General features: G+C 54.9%; 2 protein-coding genes across 3 annotated transcripts in view; one reads left to right on the top strand and one right to left on the bottom strand.

Moving 5' to 3' along the window:
- The window catches only part of Myo15b (myosin XVB), a 39,031-nt gene extending 19,670 nt beyond the window's left edge, over window positions 1-19,361 (top strand). The window contains 43 exon segments of the mRNA XM_076935470.1: window positions 3,086-3,179; window positions 3,814-3,864; window positions 4,144-4,201; window positions 4,365-4,495; window positions 5,732-5,827; window positions 5,925-6,160; window positions 6,243-6,421; window positions 6,609-6,681; window positions 7,109-7,270; window positions 7,420-7,520; window positions 7,598-7,674; window positions 7,793-7,874; window positions 8,076-8,174; window positions 8,323-8,426; window positions 8,526-8,768; window positions 8,969-9,050; window positions 9,198-9,296; window positions 9,375-9,678; window positions 9,762-9,849; window positions 9,966-10,191; window positions 11,347-11,459; window positions 11,665-11,724; window positions 12,325-12,400; window positions 12,501-12,619; window positions 12,711-12,829; window positions 12,902-13,043; window positions 13,169-13,280; window positions 13,363-13,505; window positions 13,942-14,084; window positions 14,229-14,292; window positions 14,383-14,455; window positions 14,763-14,839; window positions 16,611-16,681; window positions 16,768-16,883; window positions 16,983-17,077; window positions 17,198-17,275; window positions 17,362-17,458; window positions 17,569-17,714; window positions 17,865-17,983; window positions 18,252-18,385; window positions 18,535-18,668; window positions 18,779-18,919; window positions 19,020-19,361. Of these exon segments, the coding sequence (XP_076791585.1) occupies window positions 3,086-3,179; window positions 3,814-3,864; window positions 4,144-4,201; window positions 4,365-4,495; window positions 5,732-5,827; window positions 5,925-6,160; window positions 6,243-6,421; window positions 6,609-6,681; window positions 7,109-7,270; window positions 7,420-7,520; window positions 7,598-7,674; window positions 7,793-7,874; window positions 8,076-8,174; window positions 8,323-8,426; window positions 8,526-8,768; window positions 8,969-9,050; window positions 9,198-9,296; window positions 9,375-9,678; window positions 9,762-9,849; window positions 9,966-10,191; window positions 11,347-11,459; window positions 11,665-11,724; window positions 12,325-12,400; window positions 12,501-12,619; window positions 12,711-12,829; window positions 12,902-13,043; window positions 13,169-13,280; window positions 13,363-13,505; window positions 13,942-14,084; window positions 14,229-14,292; window positions 14,383-14,455; window positions 14,763-14,839; window positions 16,611-16,681; window positions 16,768-16,883; window positions 16,983-17,077; window positions 17,198-17,275; window positions 17,362-17,458; window positions 17,569-17,714; window positions 17,865-17,983; window positions 18,252-18,385; window positions 18,535-18,668; window positions 18,779-18,919; window positions 19,020-19,091 (5,029 nt within the window). The 3' untranslated portion in view covers window positions 19,092-19,361.
- The window catches only part of Recql5 (RecQ like helicase 5), a 38,027-nt gene continuing 36,487 nt past the window's right edge, over window positions 19,362-20,901 (bottom strand). The window contains exons 16-19 of one of the 2 annotated variants that reach the window (XM_034504458.2): window positions 20,698-20,788; window positions 20,309-20,481; window positions 20,034-20,103; window positions 19,362-19,945 (exon numbers count right to left, since the gene is read on the bottom strand). In XM_034504458.2, the coding sequence (XP_034360349.1) occupies window positions 19,943-19,945; window positions 20,034-20,103; window positions 20,309-20,481; window positions 20,698-20,788 (337 nt within the window). In that variant the 3' untranslated portion in view covers window positions 19,362-19,942. Of the gene's footprint in view, window positions 19,946-20,033; window positions 20,104-20,265; window positions 20,482-20,697; window positions 20,789-20,901 lie in introns of both variants that reach the window. The other variant, XM_034504457.2, reaches the window with a different exon arrangement.

Genomic DNA, 20,901 nt, shown 5'->3' with positions numbered 1-20,901 from the left:
TGTTTTAACCCATGGCCTGCTGTTTTGTTTCATTGGCATTTTGGAAAAGTGTATTTTATTTTATGCGTTATGAGTGCTTTTCCTGAGTGTTTATGCAGAATGTGCATACAGTGTTCTTGAAGGTTCGAAGAAGGGAGCAAATCCCCTGGAACTAGAGTTACAGGTAGTTATGAGCCGCCATGTGAGTGCTGGGAACCCAGGTCCTCTGGGTGAGCAGCAAGTGTTCTCCAGGATCTTGCTTGGTTGCTCTTGAGACAGGATCTTGCTGTATAGCCCAGGCTGGCCTCAAAACCATCCTCTTGCCTCAGCCTCCTGAGCGCTGGAACTATGGATATCCAGCTATCCAGCACACATAACTCTCTCTCTCACATAACTCTCTCTCTGTCTCTCTCTCTCTCTCTCTCTCTCTCTCTCTCTCAGATAGATTTATTTATTTATTTATTTATTTAATGTATGTGAGTACACTATAGCCATCTTCAGACACACCAGAAGAGGGCATCGGATCCCATTACAGATAGTTGTGAGCCACCATGTGGTTGCTGGGAACTGAACTCAGGACCTCTGGAAGAGCAGCCAGTGCTCTTAACCTCTGAGCCATCTCTCCAGCCCCACACACAGCTCTTTTACTGGCTGCTATTTTACTTTATGTGTATGAGTCTTGCCTGCACATACATATATGCACTGTGTATGTGTCTGATATCCACAACACTCAAAAGAGGGCATTGGCTTCCCTGACCAGAGCTATGGGTAGTTGTGAACCATTATGTGGGTGCCAGGAGCTAAACTCTGGTCTTCTGCAAAACCAGGTGCTCTTAGCCACTGAGCCACCTCTTCCACCTCTCCCCTGTCTCTGGTCATAAGCTGCAAGAATTCCCTGTATTTTCTGGATATCGGGCCACCACTAAGCACATGACTTGGTGGTTTTCTATTCTGAGCATTGTCTTCTCACTTTCTTTGTACCGTCTTCTGCTGCATGAGAATTCCGGACAGACTGCTGGGTTCTCTGATCAATGGGTTGAGTTTTTGTGTTGGGAATCAAAGCCACGCACTTGAGTATGCGGGGAAGGACTCTGCAAGGGAGCTGCACCGCTTCCAGTCCTAATGTGTTGAGACCCGCACTAGTCCCTGTTCGGGCGCCAAAAATGTTGGGGCCTAGGCTGGCCCACTTTGGGCGGCCAAAAATGTTGCAGCCTTCTCCACTCCACACTTGGCGGCCACTGTTTCCCGGCCCAAGCTGCTGCTCTGGTCTGCGGGTCAGGGTTCAGCAAGAGAGAGAGAGAGGACGGGCTCGAAGAATGGAGTGTGATTCAATCCCCTTTATTCTTCAGTCTCTCTTCTTCTCTCCAAGTCCCAAGTCCTACGTTCCTAGTCCCTAGTGCCTCCAAGTTCTTTCTCCAAGTTACTTCTTCCAAATTCTCTTCCAAGTGCCTGCTACCTAATGCCTAATTCCTACTCCAAGTTGTACTCCAAGTTGTACTCTCTGAAGTGTCTGATTCTCTCTCTACTCTTCTGTCTGCCTCTCGCCTTTATATGTCTCACTTCTAAGCCATGTCTTTTGGTCACACCTTTAATCATGCCCTTAGGTCTTGTCTCTAAATCTGATCTCTACACTTCTAAGTCACACTCTTAAATTACACACCTTTAATCTCACACACCTTTAATCTCACACACCTTTAATCTCACACACCTTTAATCTCACACACCTTTAATCTCAAGGTATCTAAACCAAGATTATCGGAGCATGCTCAGCTGTTGAAGGCTATTGTAATCCAAGTCTCATGTCAGGGTATATGGCTCAAGATGGCTGCAAAGCTGATAGCCGCTTTCTGCTAAAAGTCCGCCCCCAACACTAATGTATGTGTGTGTGGTCTCTGTGTGTGCATGGTCATGTATGTATGCATATGTGAATGTGGAGATGTGCCTGCTGGTGTGGATACTCATGTGTGCACATGAGTGTGGAGATCAGAGATTGACACCGAGTCTCTCCTCCCTGGTTGTTCTCAATGTTTCTTCCTTCCTTCCTTCCTTCCTTCCTTCCTTCCTTCCTTCCTTCCTTCCTTCCTTCCATGAGACTAGACCAGACCTAGAATTTGCTGATTTGGCTAGTCTGGGTAGCCCGTGAGCTCCAAGCATCTTTCTGCCTCTACCTCCTGGGCACTGAGGTTACTAGCGTGCTGCCTTATCTGGCTGGCATATGTGTGGATGAGGAGGCCTGGCGCTCAGCTCCCCATGTTTGTGCAGCAAGCGCTTTGCCAACTAAGTCATCTCCCTGGCCCCAGGCTTATTTATTTACTTATTTATTTACTGTATGTGTATGGGTGCTTTTAATATATGTCTGTGTACCACACGTGTGCCTGGAGCCCTTGGAGGTCAGAAGAAGGAACATGCAAACAGAATATCTTTGAGAATTTCCCAGCTATGAGAAAACCAGTCTCCTCAATGAAGGAGTTCTGAGTGGGATAAGTATTAAAAATAAACCTACGGGGGCAGAGCCATGGCTCAGTAGTTAAGAACATTTGTGGCCGGGCAGTGGTGGCGCACGCCTTTAATCCCAGCACTTGGGAGGCAGAGGCAGGCGGATTTCTGAGTTCGAGGCCAGCCTGGTCTACAGAGTGAGCTCCAGGACAGCTGGGACTGGAGAGATGGCTCAGTGGTTAAGAGCACTGACTGCTCTTCCCGAGGTCCTGAGTTCAATTCCCAGCAACCGCATGGTGGTGTAATGGGGATACCTCTTCTGATGTGTCTGAAGACAGTGACAGTGTACTCTCGTACAAGAAATAAATACATCTTTAAAAAAAAAAAAAAATCCTAAAAGCTGAAAGTGGTGGCATATGCCTATACTCATAGCACTCACGGGGCAGAGGCGGGTTCAGGGCCAGCCTGGGCTACATAGTGAAACAGTCTGAGAACAAAATATTTCCTGGTTTACCATAGCACTTTGTTCTTTACTGTTAAACATTGGGGGATTCACCAATCCAGAGTCCATTCTCACACTAGGGTCTAGGTTTAGAGAGGGTTCAGGTACCAGGGAAGAAGCTTAAGTTTCGGGTCCCACCCTCCCCAACATTACTCCTATGGCCTTCAGGAAGCGATATCTCCGGCGGAGGTCAGCTCTAGGACAACTCAACACCATCCTCCTAGTGGCTCAGCCCCTGCTCCGGAGACGACAGAAGCTACAGGTAAGAAGGGTTTGAAAGTGTTCCTGGATTGTGGGGAAGCTCAGGAGAGAAGCCAGGTGACCTTGGCTAGCCAAGTGGCCAGAGTCCTGACAGCCTGAACTCGCCAGGACTGAAGTATCCGAGCCCACTGCGTGCCGACCACCTCCGTCTCCTGTTCCGGCTGGGGCCCTGAGCTGCTGTCTTCATCTTGCTGCCCCCCTGCCCCGCCAGGCCTGGCTCCCCCTTTTAGCCTCAGTTCCTTCTGTTCCCTCCAGGCCGCCGTGGCCTCCTTCTTCTCTCTCTCACCTGATGACTCTTTGTGAGACCCATAAAGCTGCTCAAAGGTCAATGCCTACATTCTGTCCCCTCCTTGGCTCCTCCCCAGCTGGACTTTGTCCCCTGAGACCATTTGTTCCCCTCTTCTTTACCTCTTCCTGGTGTCCTAGCAGGCAGGCAGTGACAGCCACAGCCCGGTGACGGTGAGATTGGAGAGGGGGCAGAGGTGGGTGAGGTCGGGTGTTGTATCCTTTTGGGTCTATGACATTTCCTTTGCTACCATCCTGTCTCCTGGGGACAAGAGGGGACCCTGAGCTGCTGAGTTGGGGATGGGCTGCTAGTGGTGTGGGGGCGTCAACTCTTGTTGGATCTCCCACAGCGTTCCCGTGGCCTGCAGAGAGGGGAGCCCTGGGGGAAAGCATCAAATATGGTGAGTGATCTGGAAGCGGGGGTCCTGTGTGGTGTGAGCCTGGCATAGTGTGGGGAAGACTGTGACACATAGGATACCATCAGGATCCTGTCTGTTATGTGCCACCTCAGCAGAAGACTGGGACTCTCTCGGTTTTCCTCAGAGACTCTGGAGACCTGATCGTCTGTTCCCAGGATGTGTTATTTAGGGACACTTATCATTCTGGAGATTTGGGGAGCGGGGGGCACCCAGTCTTTCTTGACTGTCCTTTAGTTCCTGATCATTGGTTTGCTCCACCAGGACTTGGGGCGCTTAGAGATCCCAGCCCAGCTGGCTGCTCTCCTGGAGAGGGCGGAAGGTGAGTCCTCTTGGTGTAGAGACAAGTCCCTTATGCTGCTCGGCTGGCCCCACCTGCCTCTTTCCCTGAGCCACTCACCACACTCTGTCCATGGTGGCTGGCAACCTGACAGGAAGAGCGGCAGTCTTGAGTGTCCTAGGCTGCCTCTTGTGTTCCTTCCCAGACCACCAGGCCATGCTGACTGGGAGCATCACAGAGTGCCTGCCACCTGAGGTTCCAGCCCGGCCCAGCCTGAGTCTCCCTCCAGACATTGACCAGTTTCCCTTCTCCAGTTTTCTGTCTACCAGCTTCCAGGTGAGACGCCTCTGGGCTTCCAGCAGCATTCAGAAGCTCCTGTGTAACACCCGACAGGCAGAAACGGGGTCCCAAGCTATTCCTGTGGTCAACAGAGCTGCCCTGAAAGCAGTCCTTATACAGAAGTCTCTGACACACAGGCTTATTCCGGCCACACCTTTATCGTACCCGTGGCACTGCCCTACATTAAAGTTGTGTCCTTAAAGAAAGTTTAACAGCAGGAGAAGCTTAAATGCCAGAGGATTAAATATGATAGCAGGATTCACAACGGCATGTAAAGAAGCTTCTTGAATCAGTTTATTTACCAGTTTATTTTGATTAATTTATTTATTGAGACAGGGTCTCACCATGTAGCCCTGTTGTCCTGGAACTTACTCTGTAGACCAGACTGACCTCAAATTCAGAGAGGCACCTGCCCCTGCCTCCCAAGTGCTGGGATTAAAGGTGTGTGCCACCATGCCCAACCTTATTTTAATAAAAAAGTTAAAGGCAGGGTCTTAACTTCAGTGGTCCTGGCTGGCCTGGAACTCCTTCTAGAGGCCCTCAGCCTGCCTCTGCCTCCCGAGTGCTGGGATCGATGGCGGGGCACTTGGTGCGGAGCACTTTGTCTGGCTTGGTGTCAATTACGGAAAGAACAGTTAAAGGGTGAGGGGTGGGCAGTGGTGGCGCACGCCTTTAATTCCAGCACTTGGGAGGCAGAGGCAGGCAGATTTCTGAGTTCGAGGCCAGCCTGGTGTACAGAGTGAGTTCCAGGACAGCCTGGGCTATACAGAGAAACCCTGTCTCGAAAAACAAAAAAACAAAAAAACAAACAAACAAAAAAAAGGGGTGAGGGGCTTCTCACTGGGCATTAGAGCTTCCAGAGCTCTCTTGGGTTCAAATCTACAGTACCCATGTACGAAGCCAGGCATGACCATGATGTCTGTAACCCCAATATTAGGAAGCAGATGCAGATGAACCCCTGGAATTTGTTGGCCATTCGGCCTATGCAAAACGGCAAGCTTTTCAGTTCCGTAACAGGCTAAGGGCAAATAAGGAAGATGACTGGTATCCTCCTGGGGCACACTGCACATGCATGGCCATGTAACACACACACACACACACACACACACACACACACACACACACAAGTCTTTCCTCTCAGGGTACACGCTCAGGGGTTGGGGGCTGTCCTTGAGGAGTGGATTCTCTGGTCAACTCAGAGGACAAACACTATGTCACCTTCCTTCCCTCCAGAAGCCATTTCTGCCTCCACCAGGGCAGCCACTGGATGAGCCCCTGACACGGTTGGATGGCGAGAACCCTCAGCAGGCTCTGGAGATCAATAGGGTGGTGAGTGACTCCTCCAGGAGGGACAGGGTGGCCACTGTAAGGACGGAAAAGGTGCAGGGGAGCCCTGTGCTTCCTGCCCTGGCTTTTGTGTCCACAGATGCTGCGTCTCCTTGGAGAAGGATCCCTGCAGTCTTGGCAAGAACAAACCATGGGCACGTTCCTGGTGCAGCAGGCACAGCGCCGGCCGGGACTTCGAGATGAGCTCTTCAGCCAGTTGGTGACCCAGCTGTGGCACAATCCGGATGAACAGCAGTGTCAGCGTGGCTGGGCCCTAATGGCCATCCTACTCAGCTCCTTCCCCCCTACACCTGCCCTGGAGAAGCCATTGCTCAAGTAGGAAGCCCAGTGGGCAGGGTCCTGTGAGTGGGACCAGATCCCCCACCAAGCTTACAGCAGCCCCATGTTGTCCCCACAGATTTGTATCTGACCATGCCCCCAGTGGCATGGCAGCCCTGTGCCAGCACAAGCTGTTAGGTGCCCTGGAACAGACACCGCTGGCTCCCATGGCCTCAAGGTCCCACCCACCCACCCACCTTGAGTGGAAGGCTGGATTGCGGCGGGGCCGCATGGCGCTGGATGTGTTCACATTCAACGGTGAGGCCTGCCTCCCTCAGCCAGTGGAGCCAGCCCTGTCCTGGCTTCCTGGTCTCCTCCTGCCTCAGCCATCTTACTGACTTTCCCTGTGATCCTCATGTCCTCTGTCTGGTGTGGGGACAGTAACTACTTACTGTCAGGGTGGAGCCCTGTGTCTCTTACCCTCCCTCTAACCGCCCTTCCACAGAGGAAAGCTACTCTGCAGAAGTGGAATCCTGGACCACGGGAGAGCAGTTTGCAGGCTGGATCCTGCAGAGCAGGTGTGGGACCTCAGGGTGGGACAGTGCGGCAGACTGACCACTGACTGCTGCTCTCACTGCATGTCCCCAAGGGCCCAGGGATGGATGCTGTTCCTCAGTGAATAGAAAGGGGAGGTTTTAGGGTGAATGGCCTCCAACTGTAGATTTTAGAGAGAAAATAGAGGTTCTAAATGACGGGCCCTGTGACAGCATAAGGCCCAGATCCTAACTCCATAGGCAAGTGAATGGGATATTAGAACCTGAAGATAACCAGAAGGGCTTTGAGGTATAAATAGGAGTCTCAATCTGAGACTTATGAGTGAGGTTGAGCTCCTGGCTCACACATGGGATGGGGACATCATTAGGAAGGGCTCCCACCCTCAGAGACTGCCCTCCATTCCTAAGAGTTGTCATCTGCCTATTCCTGTCTCTCTCCTGTCCCACCCAGAGGCCTGGAGGCGCCCCCTCGTGGCTGGTCAGTGTCACTGCATTCTGGGGATGCTTGGCAGGACTTGCCTGGCTGTGACTTTGTGTTGGACCTGATAGGTCAGACTGAGGACTTGGGAGACCCATCTGGTCCCCACAACTACCCCATCGCTCCTCTTGGTTTGTATGTACCACCCATCTGCCCTGTCCCTAGCTGGTAACTCCCACAGCCACCCTGCCATCACGTGGTGTGGTGCAGATGTTGACGGCCTCTCACTCCTCTCAGAGGTGACTCCCACACAGTCCCTTAGCTAGGCCCACTCTTTCCCACAGAGCTGAGAACATCCCTCCAGCCCCTGGTGTCCAGGCTCCTCCCCTGCCCCCAGGTCCCCCTCCAGGTCCAGCCCCAGGACTGCCCAGCAGCGGCCCTCCAGGTAAGGCAGAGCGCTGGGAATGGGCTCAGGGGTGGCCTCTCACCCCATGGATGCAGGAACTTATTCTTGCCCAACAGGTGAGGCCAGGAAGCCGGGGAACCTGGATGGTTTCTTGGACCACCTCTTTGAGCCAGTGCTCTCCCCAGGCTTCAGTGTGAGTGGCCTACCCACCATCCCCTTTGCTTTGGGGCTGGAGCTGAGACTGGGGCTGGGGCCTGGCCACTCCTGTTCCTCCCAGGCTCTAGCTTTGACGCTGTACATTGTCCCTTCAGGATCTGGAACAAGGCCGGGCCCTGAGCAGACGCATGAAGGGAGGGGGCTCTATAGGGCCCACCCAGCAGGGCTACCCCATGGGTGAGTAGGGAAGCTGCCTCTCTAGGGCCTCCCAGGCCTAGCAGCACAGGTAAGGGCGTTCTGAATCTCCGCAGGCAGCTGAGATGGGAGCTCTGGCTGGTACCCTAGCAGCCAATGCTTTTCTCTTTGCCTGGGGCTGGAGGGAGAAGAAGGTATGTGGGGGTCAAACAGAACTGGCCCTGAGAGACCCTGTTGCCTTAGTGTACCCAGGTATGGTACAGGCACCCAGCTACCAGCCAGCTATGATGCCCGCACCGATGCCCATGATGCCAGCCATGGGCACAGTCCCAACCATGCCAGGTGAGGCTGGGTTAAAAGAACCAGGAGAGAAGCTCTCAGGACTAAAAGTGTGGGAGACGGTCCTGGGAGTCCAGATGGTACCTAGGACCAAGAGATTCAAATCTGCCCATGGCACTTACCCACTCCGGACATCTGCTGTTCTTTACAGCCATGATGGTACCACCCCAGCCACAGCCTCTGATGCCCAGTTTGGACACAAGGCAGCTGGCAGTACAGCAACAAAACTTCATCAACCAGCAGGCGATGATTCTGGTAAGAACTGTGGTCGGGCAGTGGGGCTGCCTGGAGGGTGCGGGCATGGGGGTGGGGCCAGCCCAGGCTCTTACTGGGCTTGCCTCTCCTTTTCCCAAGGCCCAGCAGATGACCACCCAGGCCATGAGCCTGTCCCTGGAGCAGCAGAATCAGAGACGCCAGTACCAAGCTCAGGCCTCTGAGGCTGCCTCCCAGCCTCCACCCTCAACCATTGCTCCCAAGGCCAAGAAGCCTCCTGCCTCCCAGCCTCCACCCTCAGCCATTGCTCCCAAGGCCAAGAAGCCTCCTGCCCCCCAAGAGAAGCCAGAGAGTAACCTAGAACATTTGGATGTTTGCTTGAGAGTAAGAAACCTAGGCTAGGCAGAGCTCTGGGTCAGGTCTGGTCTGGTGGGTGATGGGTCGAAGGTTGGTACCAGATCTAACAAGATGAGACACTAGGAGGAGGGTGGGCAGGATGGGGGCTGAGAAGCTACCAGAAGGGGATGTCATGAGGATGGGGTCATGGCTGTCGGGGGCTGCTCTCCATTTCTTCCTTCTGCCAGGAGGACACTCCAGAGGAGGCCGAAAGCAGGCCTCAGCGCCCCAGGAGCTTCCAACAGAAACGGGAGTATTTCCAGAAGATGGGTAAGGGTCCTCAGGGTGGCAGCCATGAAATTAACCGATGCCTGTAGCCTGGGAAGGGGAGGCTGCACTGTTCCTCTGTCAGTGTGTCCAGGAGCCCAGGGGAGCAAGCTGGACAAACACAGGTGACAGAGGAGGCCATTTTTTCAGGGCAAGAGCCGATCAAGGTGAAGACGGTGAAGCCTCCAGCCAAGGTTCAGATCCCCCAGGAGGAGACAGAGGAGGATGAGGATGAGGAGGAAACAGAGGGTAGGTATGGTGGGCTGCGGCTCCCGTGGTTCCCGTAGCGAGCGTACAGTGTTCAATCGTCTTCTCTCTTCCTGGCAGAACTGTCCCCTCCTCCTCCTCCTCCTCCCCCAGTGGTGAAGAAGCCACCGAAACAAAGTCAGCCCAAAGCTGTAAAGGATGATGAAGTGGAACCCGCGCAGGAGGAAGTGCCGACCCAGGGCGGGGCTCCCACAATGCAGAGTTCCAACCCCACACCCCAGCGCCCCAAATCCAGCAGGCCACCCCCAGTGCAGAGCTCCAACCCAACACCTCAGCGCCCGGAACCCAGCAGGGAAATCCGCAACATCATCCGCATGTATCAGAGCCGCCCGGGGCCTGTGCCCGTGCCTGTGCAACCCACCAGGTAGCCCCGGGAGGATGTGGCCAGAGCCGGTTCTCCTAGGGGAATCGCCCTGTGCGCTACTAACGTTCTCTCTCTTCCACGAGGCCCTTTAAAACTTTTCAGAAGAAAAACGACCCTAAGGATGAGGCTTTGGCTAAGTTAGGAATAAATGGCACCCACTCGCCCCCATCGGTGAGCCCCGCCCCCCAGCCGTTCATCTTCTCCGGGGCATGCGCTGATTTGCTCAGGGGTCCTAGGCTTTCAGGGTAAACTTGTCCTTGACCATAGGCTTGCGCTTTCTCCTTCAGCCATCGCCCAACCAAGGGAAGGGCTCTCCACCAGATGTGGTTCCTCGATCCAAGGCTCGACCTCGCCTTGAGCCCTCCATATCCATCCAGGAAAAGCAGGGACCCCTTCGGGACTTGTTTGGCCCATGTAACCCAAACCCACCTATGGCTCCAGCACCCCCGCCTCCACCAGCCCTCCCGCAACCTCTGCCTGGGGAGCCCAAGACCCCTTCAGTGGAGTCTCATGGTGAGGAATCCTCTTTCCAGTGTTGAGCCTCTTTGGGTTGGTGGCAGCATTCATGACAGCCTCTTGGGACTCATGGCAGAAGTCATCCCCATTTGGCTGAGGCCAGCTCTTTGGGTATCTGGACTTTGGAGTCTGAGAGGCCTAGATTCCTCATTCCTATTCAGGGTAGGGCAGAGGCATCTTGGAGCCCGTCTGGCACTAAAGGACTGACCTTTATAGGGTGTTGTCCTCGATGTAGACCTGACAGATGTGTTTTTTTGTGTGTGCGCGGGGGTGGGGGTAGGGGAAACTCAGTGGCTGCAGCTAACATGGTCAGGGACACTCAGAAAAAAATCAGGACCAGAAATGAAGGCAGGATAATGCCAGGAGTCACAGCTGAAAATGTTGGGGCCTAGGCTGCCCCACTTTGGGTGGCCTAAAATGTTGAGGCCCTCTCCACTCCGAGCTTGGCGGCCACTGTATCCCAGCCCAAGCTATGGCTCCAGTCCGCGGGTCGGGGTTCAGCAAGAGAGAGAGTGAGGATGGACTCGAAGAATGGAGACCAGACAGAGTGTGTTTCAATCCCGTTTATTCTTCAGTCTCTCTTCCTAGTCCAAGTCCCAAGTCTTGAGTTCCTAGTTCCTAGTTGTACTCCTCTCATTGTTCTCTTCCGAGTGTCTAATGTCTACTCCTACTCCTAGTGTCTGAATCTCTGTTACTCCAAATTGATCTCTCTAGAGCCAAGTGTCTCCTACCTAATGTCAAGTAATCTGTTGCTTTCCCTGTCTGCCTCTCGCCTTTTATATGTTTCACTTCTAAGCCATGCCTTTTGGTCACACCTTTAATCATGCCCTTAGGTCTTGTTTCTAAATCTGATCTCTAGGTCACACTCTTAAGTCACACACCTTTAATCTCACACACCTAAGGAAAGTCCTGGGGATCTAAAGCAAGGTGTTATCAGAGTGTGCTCAGCTGTTGTAGGCTATTGTAATCAAGTCTCGTGTCAGGGTATATGGCTCAAGATGGCTGCAAAGCTGATAGCCGCTTTCTGCTAAAAGTCAGCTCCCAACAGAAGTGGGTTGGAGGCTGAGAAAAACAGGCCAGACTGAGAGACTCTGGCCCCTCAGTCCCAGCTCCGTAGGTCCTCATCTTAAGGCTCTTCTCTCCCTCTGCCAGCCTTGACAGAACCCATGGAGGACAAGGGTATCTCCACAAAGCTGCTTGTGCCCTCTGGAAGCGTGTGCTTCTCCTACGCCAATGCACCCTGGAAGTTGTTCTTACGCAAGGAGGTGGGCACAGGGGTGGGGCCTCAGGCTTCTGGGGCTGGCAGGGCAGTTGCGGGCTGGATGAGGTCCGAGCCCAAAAGCCTAGCACATCCCCTTTCACATGAACCATTTTTTCAAAGCTGGTTTTCGCGGCTGAGCCAGGGAGGGCAGGGGTAGACACGGGAGGACAGCCTGGCATCTGATCTCGGCTCTTTCCACTGTGCCTTAGGTGTTCTACCCCCGGGAGAACTTCAGTCATCCATATTGCCTCAGTCTCCTCTGCCAGCAGGTGAGAGCCCGGCCACACCTACCAACCTGCCACACCCACAGATCGACTGCAAGATTGAACCCTTGCTCAAACCTGGGCCTAGTTTAACAGCCTGCGAGGAGTATAGTAACGGCTGGCGGGCACTCGGAGAGCACTGCCTGTGTGCCCTGCCTGACAGAATCCTTACAAGATAGGCACGGCACGGTGACCAAATAGTTTTTGCAATAGTTTTGCAAATGAGAGGGCCAAAGTGTACGTGACTCAGGCTGTAGCACACACTAGGTGCCTCATAAATGGTCATTACTTGGTTGCTTCTGGCAGGGCGGTATATCTCAGCTGATACACTATGCCAACGGCAGCAGACCATGGTGCTGGAGGATGGTGGTGGGTGTGGGGTGGGGAAGGAAGAACTCTAGGTCTGGACATGATCCTGGGCTTTGGGAGTTTTCTGCTTTGTCCCCCATCCCTCTGCCTGCCCCACCTGTGTCTCTTGCCAGACTCAGCCGGCACGGCAGGGTTGTGTATGCACCACCACTGGGCCGCTGTGCACCACACCCCCGTGCTGCTGTGGGTGAATACTGGTCTCCGGGCCGGGTGCTGACCACTTTGCTCTGCCTGCAGATCCTGCGGGACACCTTCACAGAGTCCTGCACTCGGATCTCACAGGATGAGCGGCACAAAATGAAAGGCCTTCTGGGTATGGGTCCTCGGAGCTGGGGTACGGGGTGAGACGGCTAGACCTGCCTTGAGGGGACGTGTCATGGGAACAAGGATTTCATGGACCCTCCTGCCCACAGGAGACTTGGAGGTGGGCCTGGACTCCCTTGACACTGCTGAAGACAGCATCAAGAAACGCATTGTGGTTGCTGCTCGGGACAACTGGGCCAATTACTTCTCACGCATCTTCCCAGTCTCGGTCAGTGACTCGGCTCAGCTGTGGAGTTCTGTGCTCAGGGACTCCAGACAGCTGGCCCAGGAGCGTGACTGACCCACTCGCCTTCTGACAGGGTGAGAGTGGCAGTGACGTGCAGCTTCTGGGTGTGTCTCACCGGGGACTGAGGCTGCTGAAGGTGACCCAAAGCCCGAGCTTCCACCTGGAGCAGCTGAAGACACTCTGCTCCTACAGGTAAGCTGGGGCAGAGCCTGGGCCCGCGCGGCCAGGATCGGTCTCTAGCTCACACCCTGGCTCTATACACAGCTATGCTGAGGTCCTGACTGTGCAGTGCAGGAACAGATCCACCCTGGAGCTGTCACTGAAGAATGAGCAGCTGATACTGCACACAACCTGGGCGAGGGCCATCAGGGACATGGTGGAACAGTTTCTGAGTGAGCTCAGGAAGGCAAGTGTGGACTGTCTTGTGCTGCCTGGCTTCCCTGGGTTGAGTTTAAGTCAAGGTTTCTGGCACTCCTGGGTACTGGGTGGGAGGATGCCCAGGCAGATAGTGGCTCACCCGCCTGCCCACAGGACTCCGGCTATGTCATCGCCTTGCGCAGCTACATCACCGATGACAACAGCCTCCTCAGTTTCCATCGTGGGGACCTCATTAGGCTACTGCCAGTGGCCGCTCTGGAACCAGGTATCCCCAGGGCTGGCAGAGGGAGACTGCCACAGGGCAGAGGGGCGAGGTAGGTGAACCATCCTTTGGGAATGCCTTCTAGGCTGGCAGTTCGGCTCTGCCGGGGGCCGCTCCGGACTCTTTCCTGCTGACTTGGTGCAGCCAGCTGCTGCCCCCGACCTGTCCTTTTCCCTGGGAAAGAGAAACAGCTGGCAGCGCAAGAGTAAGCCAGGGCCAGCTCAGGAGGTGAGGAAGACAGAAGAGGTGAAGTGATACAGGCCTAACTTGGAGTCTCAGAAGGAAAGAGCAGGGTCGCTTCGGGTGCCGCCTACTTCCTGTGTCCTGGTGGCCAGTGCTCACTGTGTTCCTGTCCTTTACCATCTCCTGACTTTTTGCCATTTGAGAGACTGTAAGCCACACCCTCTAACTCTGGTACTTAGTTCGGTGTCTCCATAGAGGATGCTTAATAAATAACCTTGGCTTTCCTGGCTTCTGGTGTCACTCCTCTTGGGTCTAATGGGTATGGTGTCCTGGATGTGAGAGTGGGTATAGGGCCTCTGTGGCTTCTGGTGTCACTCCTCTTGGGTCTAATGGGTATGGCGTCCGGGATGTGAGAGTGGGTATAGGGCCTCTGGGCTAGATGGTAGGTATTGGGGTGGTACCAAATTTCCTGTGCTCCCAGCGCCCCACCCATCCCAGGACACAAGAACCCAGTGAAGACTTGGAGGCCACCTCCCTCACGACCTGCAGCTCTCTGTCTGCCGAACCCCACAACTACACCATGCAGGAGTTTGCCCTGCGCTACTTCCGGAAGCCTCATACCTGGTGAGCGCCCTGAACCAATCCCTGTGCCTGTCTGTCCTCAGCTTTCCCCAGTAAAAGTCCCACACAGTCACCAGGCCATTGGTCTTACCTGGGACAAGGGCAAGACCAAGCAAACAGGGCTGTCTTTTCCTCTGCCTTTCACAGGCTGACCCAGATGAGTGGAGACACCAAAAAGAAGGCTGTCCTCAACATGATCCAGTACACTAAGGCAAGGGGCCTGCTGGGGAGGAGTCTGGCCCTAGGATCCGCCTTCTGACTCCCATGGCCCCGTGTGACAGCTAAGGCTCTCTGGTCACAGGACCCCATCCAGGAATCCCTCACCAGCTTCTGCAGTGAGGACACACACAGTAAGGCTGTGGCTGGCTTCAAGGGTGAGTGGCTGCAGGCAGCCTGGTCCCCATGTGCACAGTGCTTTGGACCTGGGCACCTGGTCCCTCTCACTTTGAGCTCCCGCTGGATCTGCCCATCTGCCATTTAGGAAGTTTGCCCCACCAGCTTGTTTCTCCATCCATGGGCTGTGTGGCATCTGGGGCAGCCGGCTGACACTGGCACCCTTGGGTTTTCCTCTTCAACCAAGTTAGAGACGACTGTCCTCCCTGGTGTGTTTGAAGAGTAAGGCTTCAGATGTGAGGCTTTATGAGGTGGCACTGCTAACTGCTCTCCACATCCTGCCTGCAGCTCTGATGCAGTTTATGGGGGACCAGCCTAAGCCCCGGGGCAAGGATGCGCTCTCTCTGCTCTATGAGCTGCTGAAGGTGAGCCAGAAGCCGTGTGCCAAGACCTGGAGCTTTCTTCCCGCCTGGGCCTGAATGGACTCTCCCCACTGGCTGCTCCCCACCCTCTGCTCCCCGCCCCCTGGCCCCAACCCGTTTTTCAAAATACTATATCTTCAAAACAGCTTCTGGTGCTACTTTTCTGGCTATTCTACTGTGCAGACTACACATGCTAGCCTAAGAGCTGAGGGGTGCACTCTTTAGTTAGTATGTTAGATTGAAAGTTACAGTCCGTATAAAGCCAAGATTCAGTGAGTTTCTATAGGAACAGAGATTAATGAGGCTCCTACCTCCCGAGTTCACATTGCTGCCATCTGTGCCTGCTCACACTTTCATAGGTACGAGAGTGTGCGTGCACACACAGCATGCCTGTGGAGGTTAAGGGTAACTCGCAGGGGAGGTGTGGCTCTTGGTCGGCAGGCTTCATGGCACGAATCTTCACCCACTGAGCCATCTTACCAGCGCTACAAATGCATTTGAAAATACATCACCTCCAGCTACTCCTAAACACTCAAAGCAGGCACTGGGCACCTAAAACAGGTGGAGGCTAAGTCACTGCAGGGTCCAGTCTCACAGGAGAGACAGGAGCAGTGGCGGGTGCTGCTGAGGTGGAAGCTTTGTGACTGAGCTCTGAAGGAGGACGGAGCCATGTGTGTGTGGGCTCAGGCCACACACGGGCTTTGGTTTTCCAGTCAAGCCTATGACTGGTTGATGACAATCGCTGCTCTCCCACAGGCTCACTCTGGCTGTCGCTTGGTATTCTAGGGACTTAAGGAGGAAAGGAAGTTATTGTGATGACCCCAGGCGAGGGAGGGTGCTGGTCTGGGCCTAGAGGCAGCAAATAGGAGAGAGGTGGGGGTGGCGTGTCACAGAGCTTACTGTGTGTGTGAAGCCAGAGAGCAGGGACCAGCCTTAATGAACAGGTCTGGTCTGGCAGAGGATCTGTTTTAGATATGGGAGGTCAAAAGTTCCTGATTTCTGAATGGAGAGGCCTAGGATCCAAGAGAGACTCTAGACTGGAGGCAGGAGGCAGGGACTGAACCAGATGGGAGAGTAGCAGAGGTCAAAGGCAAGCAGCAAAGACAGGGAGTGAGCAAAGATAACCAGGGCATTCAGAGAAGCAGGTGAAAGGCAGTGGTCACAGCTGCCCTTTCAGTGTGGCGCTAGAGGGCACTTGGTTAGCGCGGTTAAATTTCATTTATCCTCTGTGTGCACTCCAAGGCTGGAGGGCACCCTGTGGAGGGCCTGTTCTCTCCTCCTACCATGTGAATCACTGGGACAGGACGGGTCGGGAATGTCCTCATACCCACTGAGTTACTCTGCCAGCTCCCGTTTAGCATTAAGATATATATAATCATGTGATTTATGTGCACCCACACGTGCAGGTGACTGCAGAGGCTAGAAGAGAGGCTGTTAGGTCCCCTGAGGCTGCAGTTCTAGGTGATCTGCCTGACGTGGGCATTGGGAACTGAACTCTAGTCGTCTACAGACAGGAGTAGCAAGTGCTCTTAACTGGGCCCTCTCTCAGCTCCACCATCTAATAACATTCTGACGGTCCTGGGTTCCATCTCTAATGGAGTATAAAAATAAGTGACCAGTTGGGCTGGGCAAAGACTGGCAGCTGTTGAGGGCGGAAAGAGATGACTCCTGGGTGTCACCTTCACTCAGGCCTCAGGCAGCCATCACTCCCAACAGCCCCCTGGGCTCTGCTGGCCTGCCTCTGCCTTACCCACTCACTCGTCCATTCCCACAGCTGTGCCAAGAGGACCTCAGGGACGAGATGTACTGCCAGGTCATCAAGCAAGTCACAGGACACCCCCAGCCGTGAGTGGGGCTTGTGGGGTAGGTAGGGGACTCAGGTGGGACCAGCACTGTGGTTGACCAGCCTGAGACCCAGCTCTACCCTGCAGAAAGCACTGTGCTCTGGGCTGGAGTGTCCTCAGCCTGTTCACAGGCTTCTTTGCGCCATCTACCACACTGATGCCCTATTTGACCAAGTTCCTGCAGGATTCCAGCCCCAGCCAAGGTGCCTGGGATGGGAAGAGGGATGTCTAGGGTTGAGAATGCCCTGCCACATAAAGGGCTTGGACACACCCGTGACCTCCATCATTATGGCTCTTTGCAGAGCTGGCCCAGAGGAGCCAGGAGAACCTCCAGCGCACAGTTAAATATGGGGGACGCCAGCACCTGCCGTTACCTGGTGAAATGCATGCTTTTCTGGTACTAGGAGTGGACAGATGGGCCTTTCAGGACTCTCCTATAATGGGCTGGGGTGGCAGTGCTGACAGGGGAGGAGGGACCTCTGATTGCTGAAGCCTGACCTTACAACTTACCCGACAGAAAGGGCAAGCAGTTCGTTTACTTCTAGTTCACCTGCCTGGGGGTGTGGACTACAGGACGAATTCACAGACATTCACGGTGAGTGGGGGCTACCAAGGAAAGGGGCTTCCTGCCTACACTCTGGGCTCCGGTCTTCATCGTCACAGCCTGTCCACTGTGCTTAGGTGGCAGGGGAAGTGCTAGAGGAAATGTGTGGACAGATGGGCGTCACAGACTTGGAGGAAGTGCAGGAATTTGCCCTCTTCCTCATCAAAGGGGAAGGTGAGTACAGGGACCAGGACAGCCTTACCTGCCCGGGCCACTGTCTATGCCACAGAAACGCAGCTTCTGTGTGTGTCTGTGGTCAGTGCTGGCATGGGTGCCCTGTACAGGTGAGCTGGTTCGGCCACTGTCGTCCCATGAGTACATCAACAATGTGATGACGGACCAGGACATGAGCCTGCACAGCCGGCGGCTTAGTTGGGAGACTCCACTGCACTTTGATCACCTCACTTACACCGAAACCCACTATGGCCAGGTTAGCCCCTGCCCAGAAACTGCTGTGCAGTGCCACTGCTAAGAGTGGGAAGTTCCTGTCTGGGCAGCCTAGACTCCCCTCTCCACAATGATGCTCTGTGACAAGAAGTCACCAGCTGCTGGGAGGTTGTGACACAGCCCTGCCACCCAGGTGCTACGGGACTACCTGCAAGGGAAGCTGATGGTCAGCACCCAGGCAGAGGCTCTACTCGCCCAGCTTGCTGCCTTCCAACACCTCGACAGAGCCAGCAGCACTAGTCCTCCGTCAGAGTGAGTGATCTCAGCTCAACCCACCCCCCAAACCTAGGGGTGCCTTTACCTTCAGAGCCAAGACCCCTTCACTTAGCCTATCCTGATCCTGACCAGACTGGCCTGGAGTAGTAAATACCTCTCTTCCTGCCCCTCCCTAACCTGCTCCTGAGCAAGGCCCCAGGGTCCTTATCCCTAATAGGTGCCAGTCATTATTTGGCACCACATGCTTGGCCCTGCACCAGGGCCCATGGCCACAGGCTGAGCTGACCCTGGCTGTGCACCCTAGGCAAGAGCTGCTGTCTTACATCCCCAAGACACTGCAACGGCAGGTGAACACAGCCAACATAAGGAGCCTGGTGAACCAGGAGCTGAGGCAGATGCAGGGGTACAGCAAGGAGAAAGCACAGATTGGCTTTATCGGTAGGTCTATGTCACCACATCAAGGGCCTGCTGCCTGTGAGAGCCAAGGCCCAGGAGGGGAAGGTGAGGAGGCCTCTATCTTGCAGAGCAAAGTGGGGTAAGTCCCAGAGGTCAGCAGCCAAGCTCCTTGCCCTGTTCTCTACCCGCAGAGACCACGGCCCAGCTGCCCCTCTTTGGCCACACTGTGTATGTGGTATTGAGAGTGAGTAAGCTGGTCCTCCCTGGGCCAGTCCTCCTGGGGCTGAACCGCCAACACCTTGTCATCATGGACCCCAGCTCTCAGGTAGGCAGAGGGCCTGTTCTGGTGCCGGCTGGGACCCAGGTCATTCTTCACATGACTCATTGTTACCCCCACCACCCGAGCACCAATCTCTGGCCTATCTGCTGCCCTAGAAACTCTGTTGCTCCATCATCCTAAAAGACCTGCAGCGGCTCCACCTGCTGAGCCCACTGAAGGAGGATGGGCCCCCTGGCCTGGAACTCAATTATGGCTCTGCTGACAACCCCCAGACCATCTGGTTGGAGCTGCCACAGGTGAGTGACCAAGCCTTCTGTGGTCCCTAGGAAGAAAGTGTGTGTATTCTGCAGAGGTGGTGGAGGGGTGGAGCCACACTGAGCCGCCTCTGCCCCGCAGGCCCAGGAGTTGCACCACACCATTGTCTTCCTGCTGGGCAGTGTGTCCTCTCAGTGGCCAGGCCTCCTCTGAGGAGAGTGGAGATAAGGCAGTGGGCCCTCACTGGGCAGTCTGCCTTAGTCCTTGCTGCCCCGTCCTGCTCTGAAACTGCAACACAACCCTATGTGGAGGCCATAAGGCAGGGGTTATGACTTCACCTGGGAGAGTAAGCAGACACATTTCCTCTGAGGCACTGGAACAAGACTTGGGGTTGTGGAACTGGGTGTGGGCATCTGAGGGCTAGCCTGGGGAAAATGGCCACTCAGCTCTGAAGCAGCACAAATAAAACACCCAAGAAAAGACTGTGTGAGCATGTGTCTCCACGAGGAGGACTTTATTCTCGCAAATATCTCACTTGGGCCTGGCCTTCCTGACCAGCAGAGCTCAGGGCTTGGAGAACCCTGCTTCTCTCCCAGTGAGCTCTGCTAGGATAAGGCCTACCGCCTGGCATCTCATGGAAGAGGGTAGTGGAGGACCAGAATGGGCCTTACCCTGGTAGAGAACTTGGGTACAATATTGTATAGGAGGCCCATTGGCTCCCCTCACCCCCACCCCCACAGCAGCCATATTATCTGGACTTTTTAATCTGAGATGTGACCATGAAGGCCAGGAGAAGCAGGCTGTGGGAAAGGACCACGAAGGATTTAAATAGGAAGGTGGCCTGACCTCTGACCTTCCACTTCCTCTGGGTGTCTAGCGACACCTCCAAAGTGAGGTTTGGGCGTGGGGAAAAAGACCCTGAGGAAGCTGGTGCCTGCGGCACCGAGGGCAGGAGGGAGCTGCAGGTCATCTCTGCGGGCCACACAGGCCTTGCCAGTCAGCCTCACTCTCACACTGGACACGATTGTGGAAGAACTGCTTGATGAGGCTCTGGGCCTCTTCTTTCACTGCAGATGTGGGTAAGGGACACAGGAGCAGGTAAGGACCAGTCTCTGGGCAGCATCCCCTCCCCTCCACAGCCAAGCTGGCACTCACCACTCTTTCCAGGAGAGAGCTGCTGAGCCAGCAAATGTGACAGGTGGCGGGCAAAGCCCTTAAACAAGTCCTGGAAGGCAAAGGGAACAGAGGAGCCTGAGCTACTCGCCACCAGGGGCAAGGCAGGTCTCGAGTGGCTCTAGCTGTTCTGCCTTACTTCAGGGGGACACAGTCCTTGCCAGCCCCAACCTCCCTTGCACTGACCCGAGTACTCCAGGCCTACTCACCCTACCTTGGATATAAACCTGCCCTCCTTGTAGAAGGGGGTCAGGTACCTGACCACAACATCAGCAGCCTCTTTCAGGGAGATGCCAGACGCTGAGAGCTGGCAAGGTTCTCGAGCCACTTTGTTCTCGGTGTTGGGATCACTGGTCAAGGCACTGCCCTTGGCCTCAGCCAAGATGGAGGACTGGGTTGAGGGGCGAAGCCTCTTCTGAGCTGGGTTCCCCTGTATAGGGCCAGAGCACATGGGGTTACTTTTGGGGTCCCCTTTACCGGCTCTACCCCCTCTTCTTGAAGAAAGCCTACACCTCAGCGCCGGCCCATCCCACCTGCTGCTGGAGTATGAGAGGTGATTTCCCTGAACCCAAGACCAGGGCAGGGTGGCTCCCCTGCCCCACCACCAGTCTCCTCTTTCCCCCAAGTCCCCCAGCTCCTACAGCACCTGCTGTGGTCTGGGCCGCTTGTTTGCCTGGGTTTCCTTTAGAGGGCTAGGCTGACTTTCTGGAAAGTTCTGGTCTCCCAGTGAGCAGGTGCTGGCCAGAGGGAAGAAGGCATCAGAAGTCTGGGTCTAGACACGCTCCCAACCCAGGTACCCAGCAGGGCCCACTGTGGAATGAGCTTCAAGCTTCACAGGTCCCCAGCACAG

The sequence above is a fragment of the Arvicanthis niloticus genome, chromosome 6 (assembly GCF_011762505.2).
Source record: "Arvicanthis niloticus isolate mArvNil1 chromosome 6, mArvNil1.pat.X, whole genome shotgun sequence".
Taxonomy (NCBI): domain Eukaryota; kingdom Metazoa; phylum Chordata; class Mammalia; order Rodentia; family Muridae; genus Arvicanthis; species Arvicanthis niloticus.
This window is presented reverse-complemented; position numbering and strand designations above follow the sequence as displayed.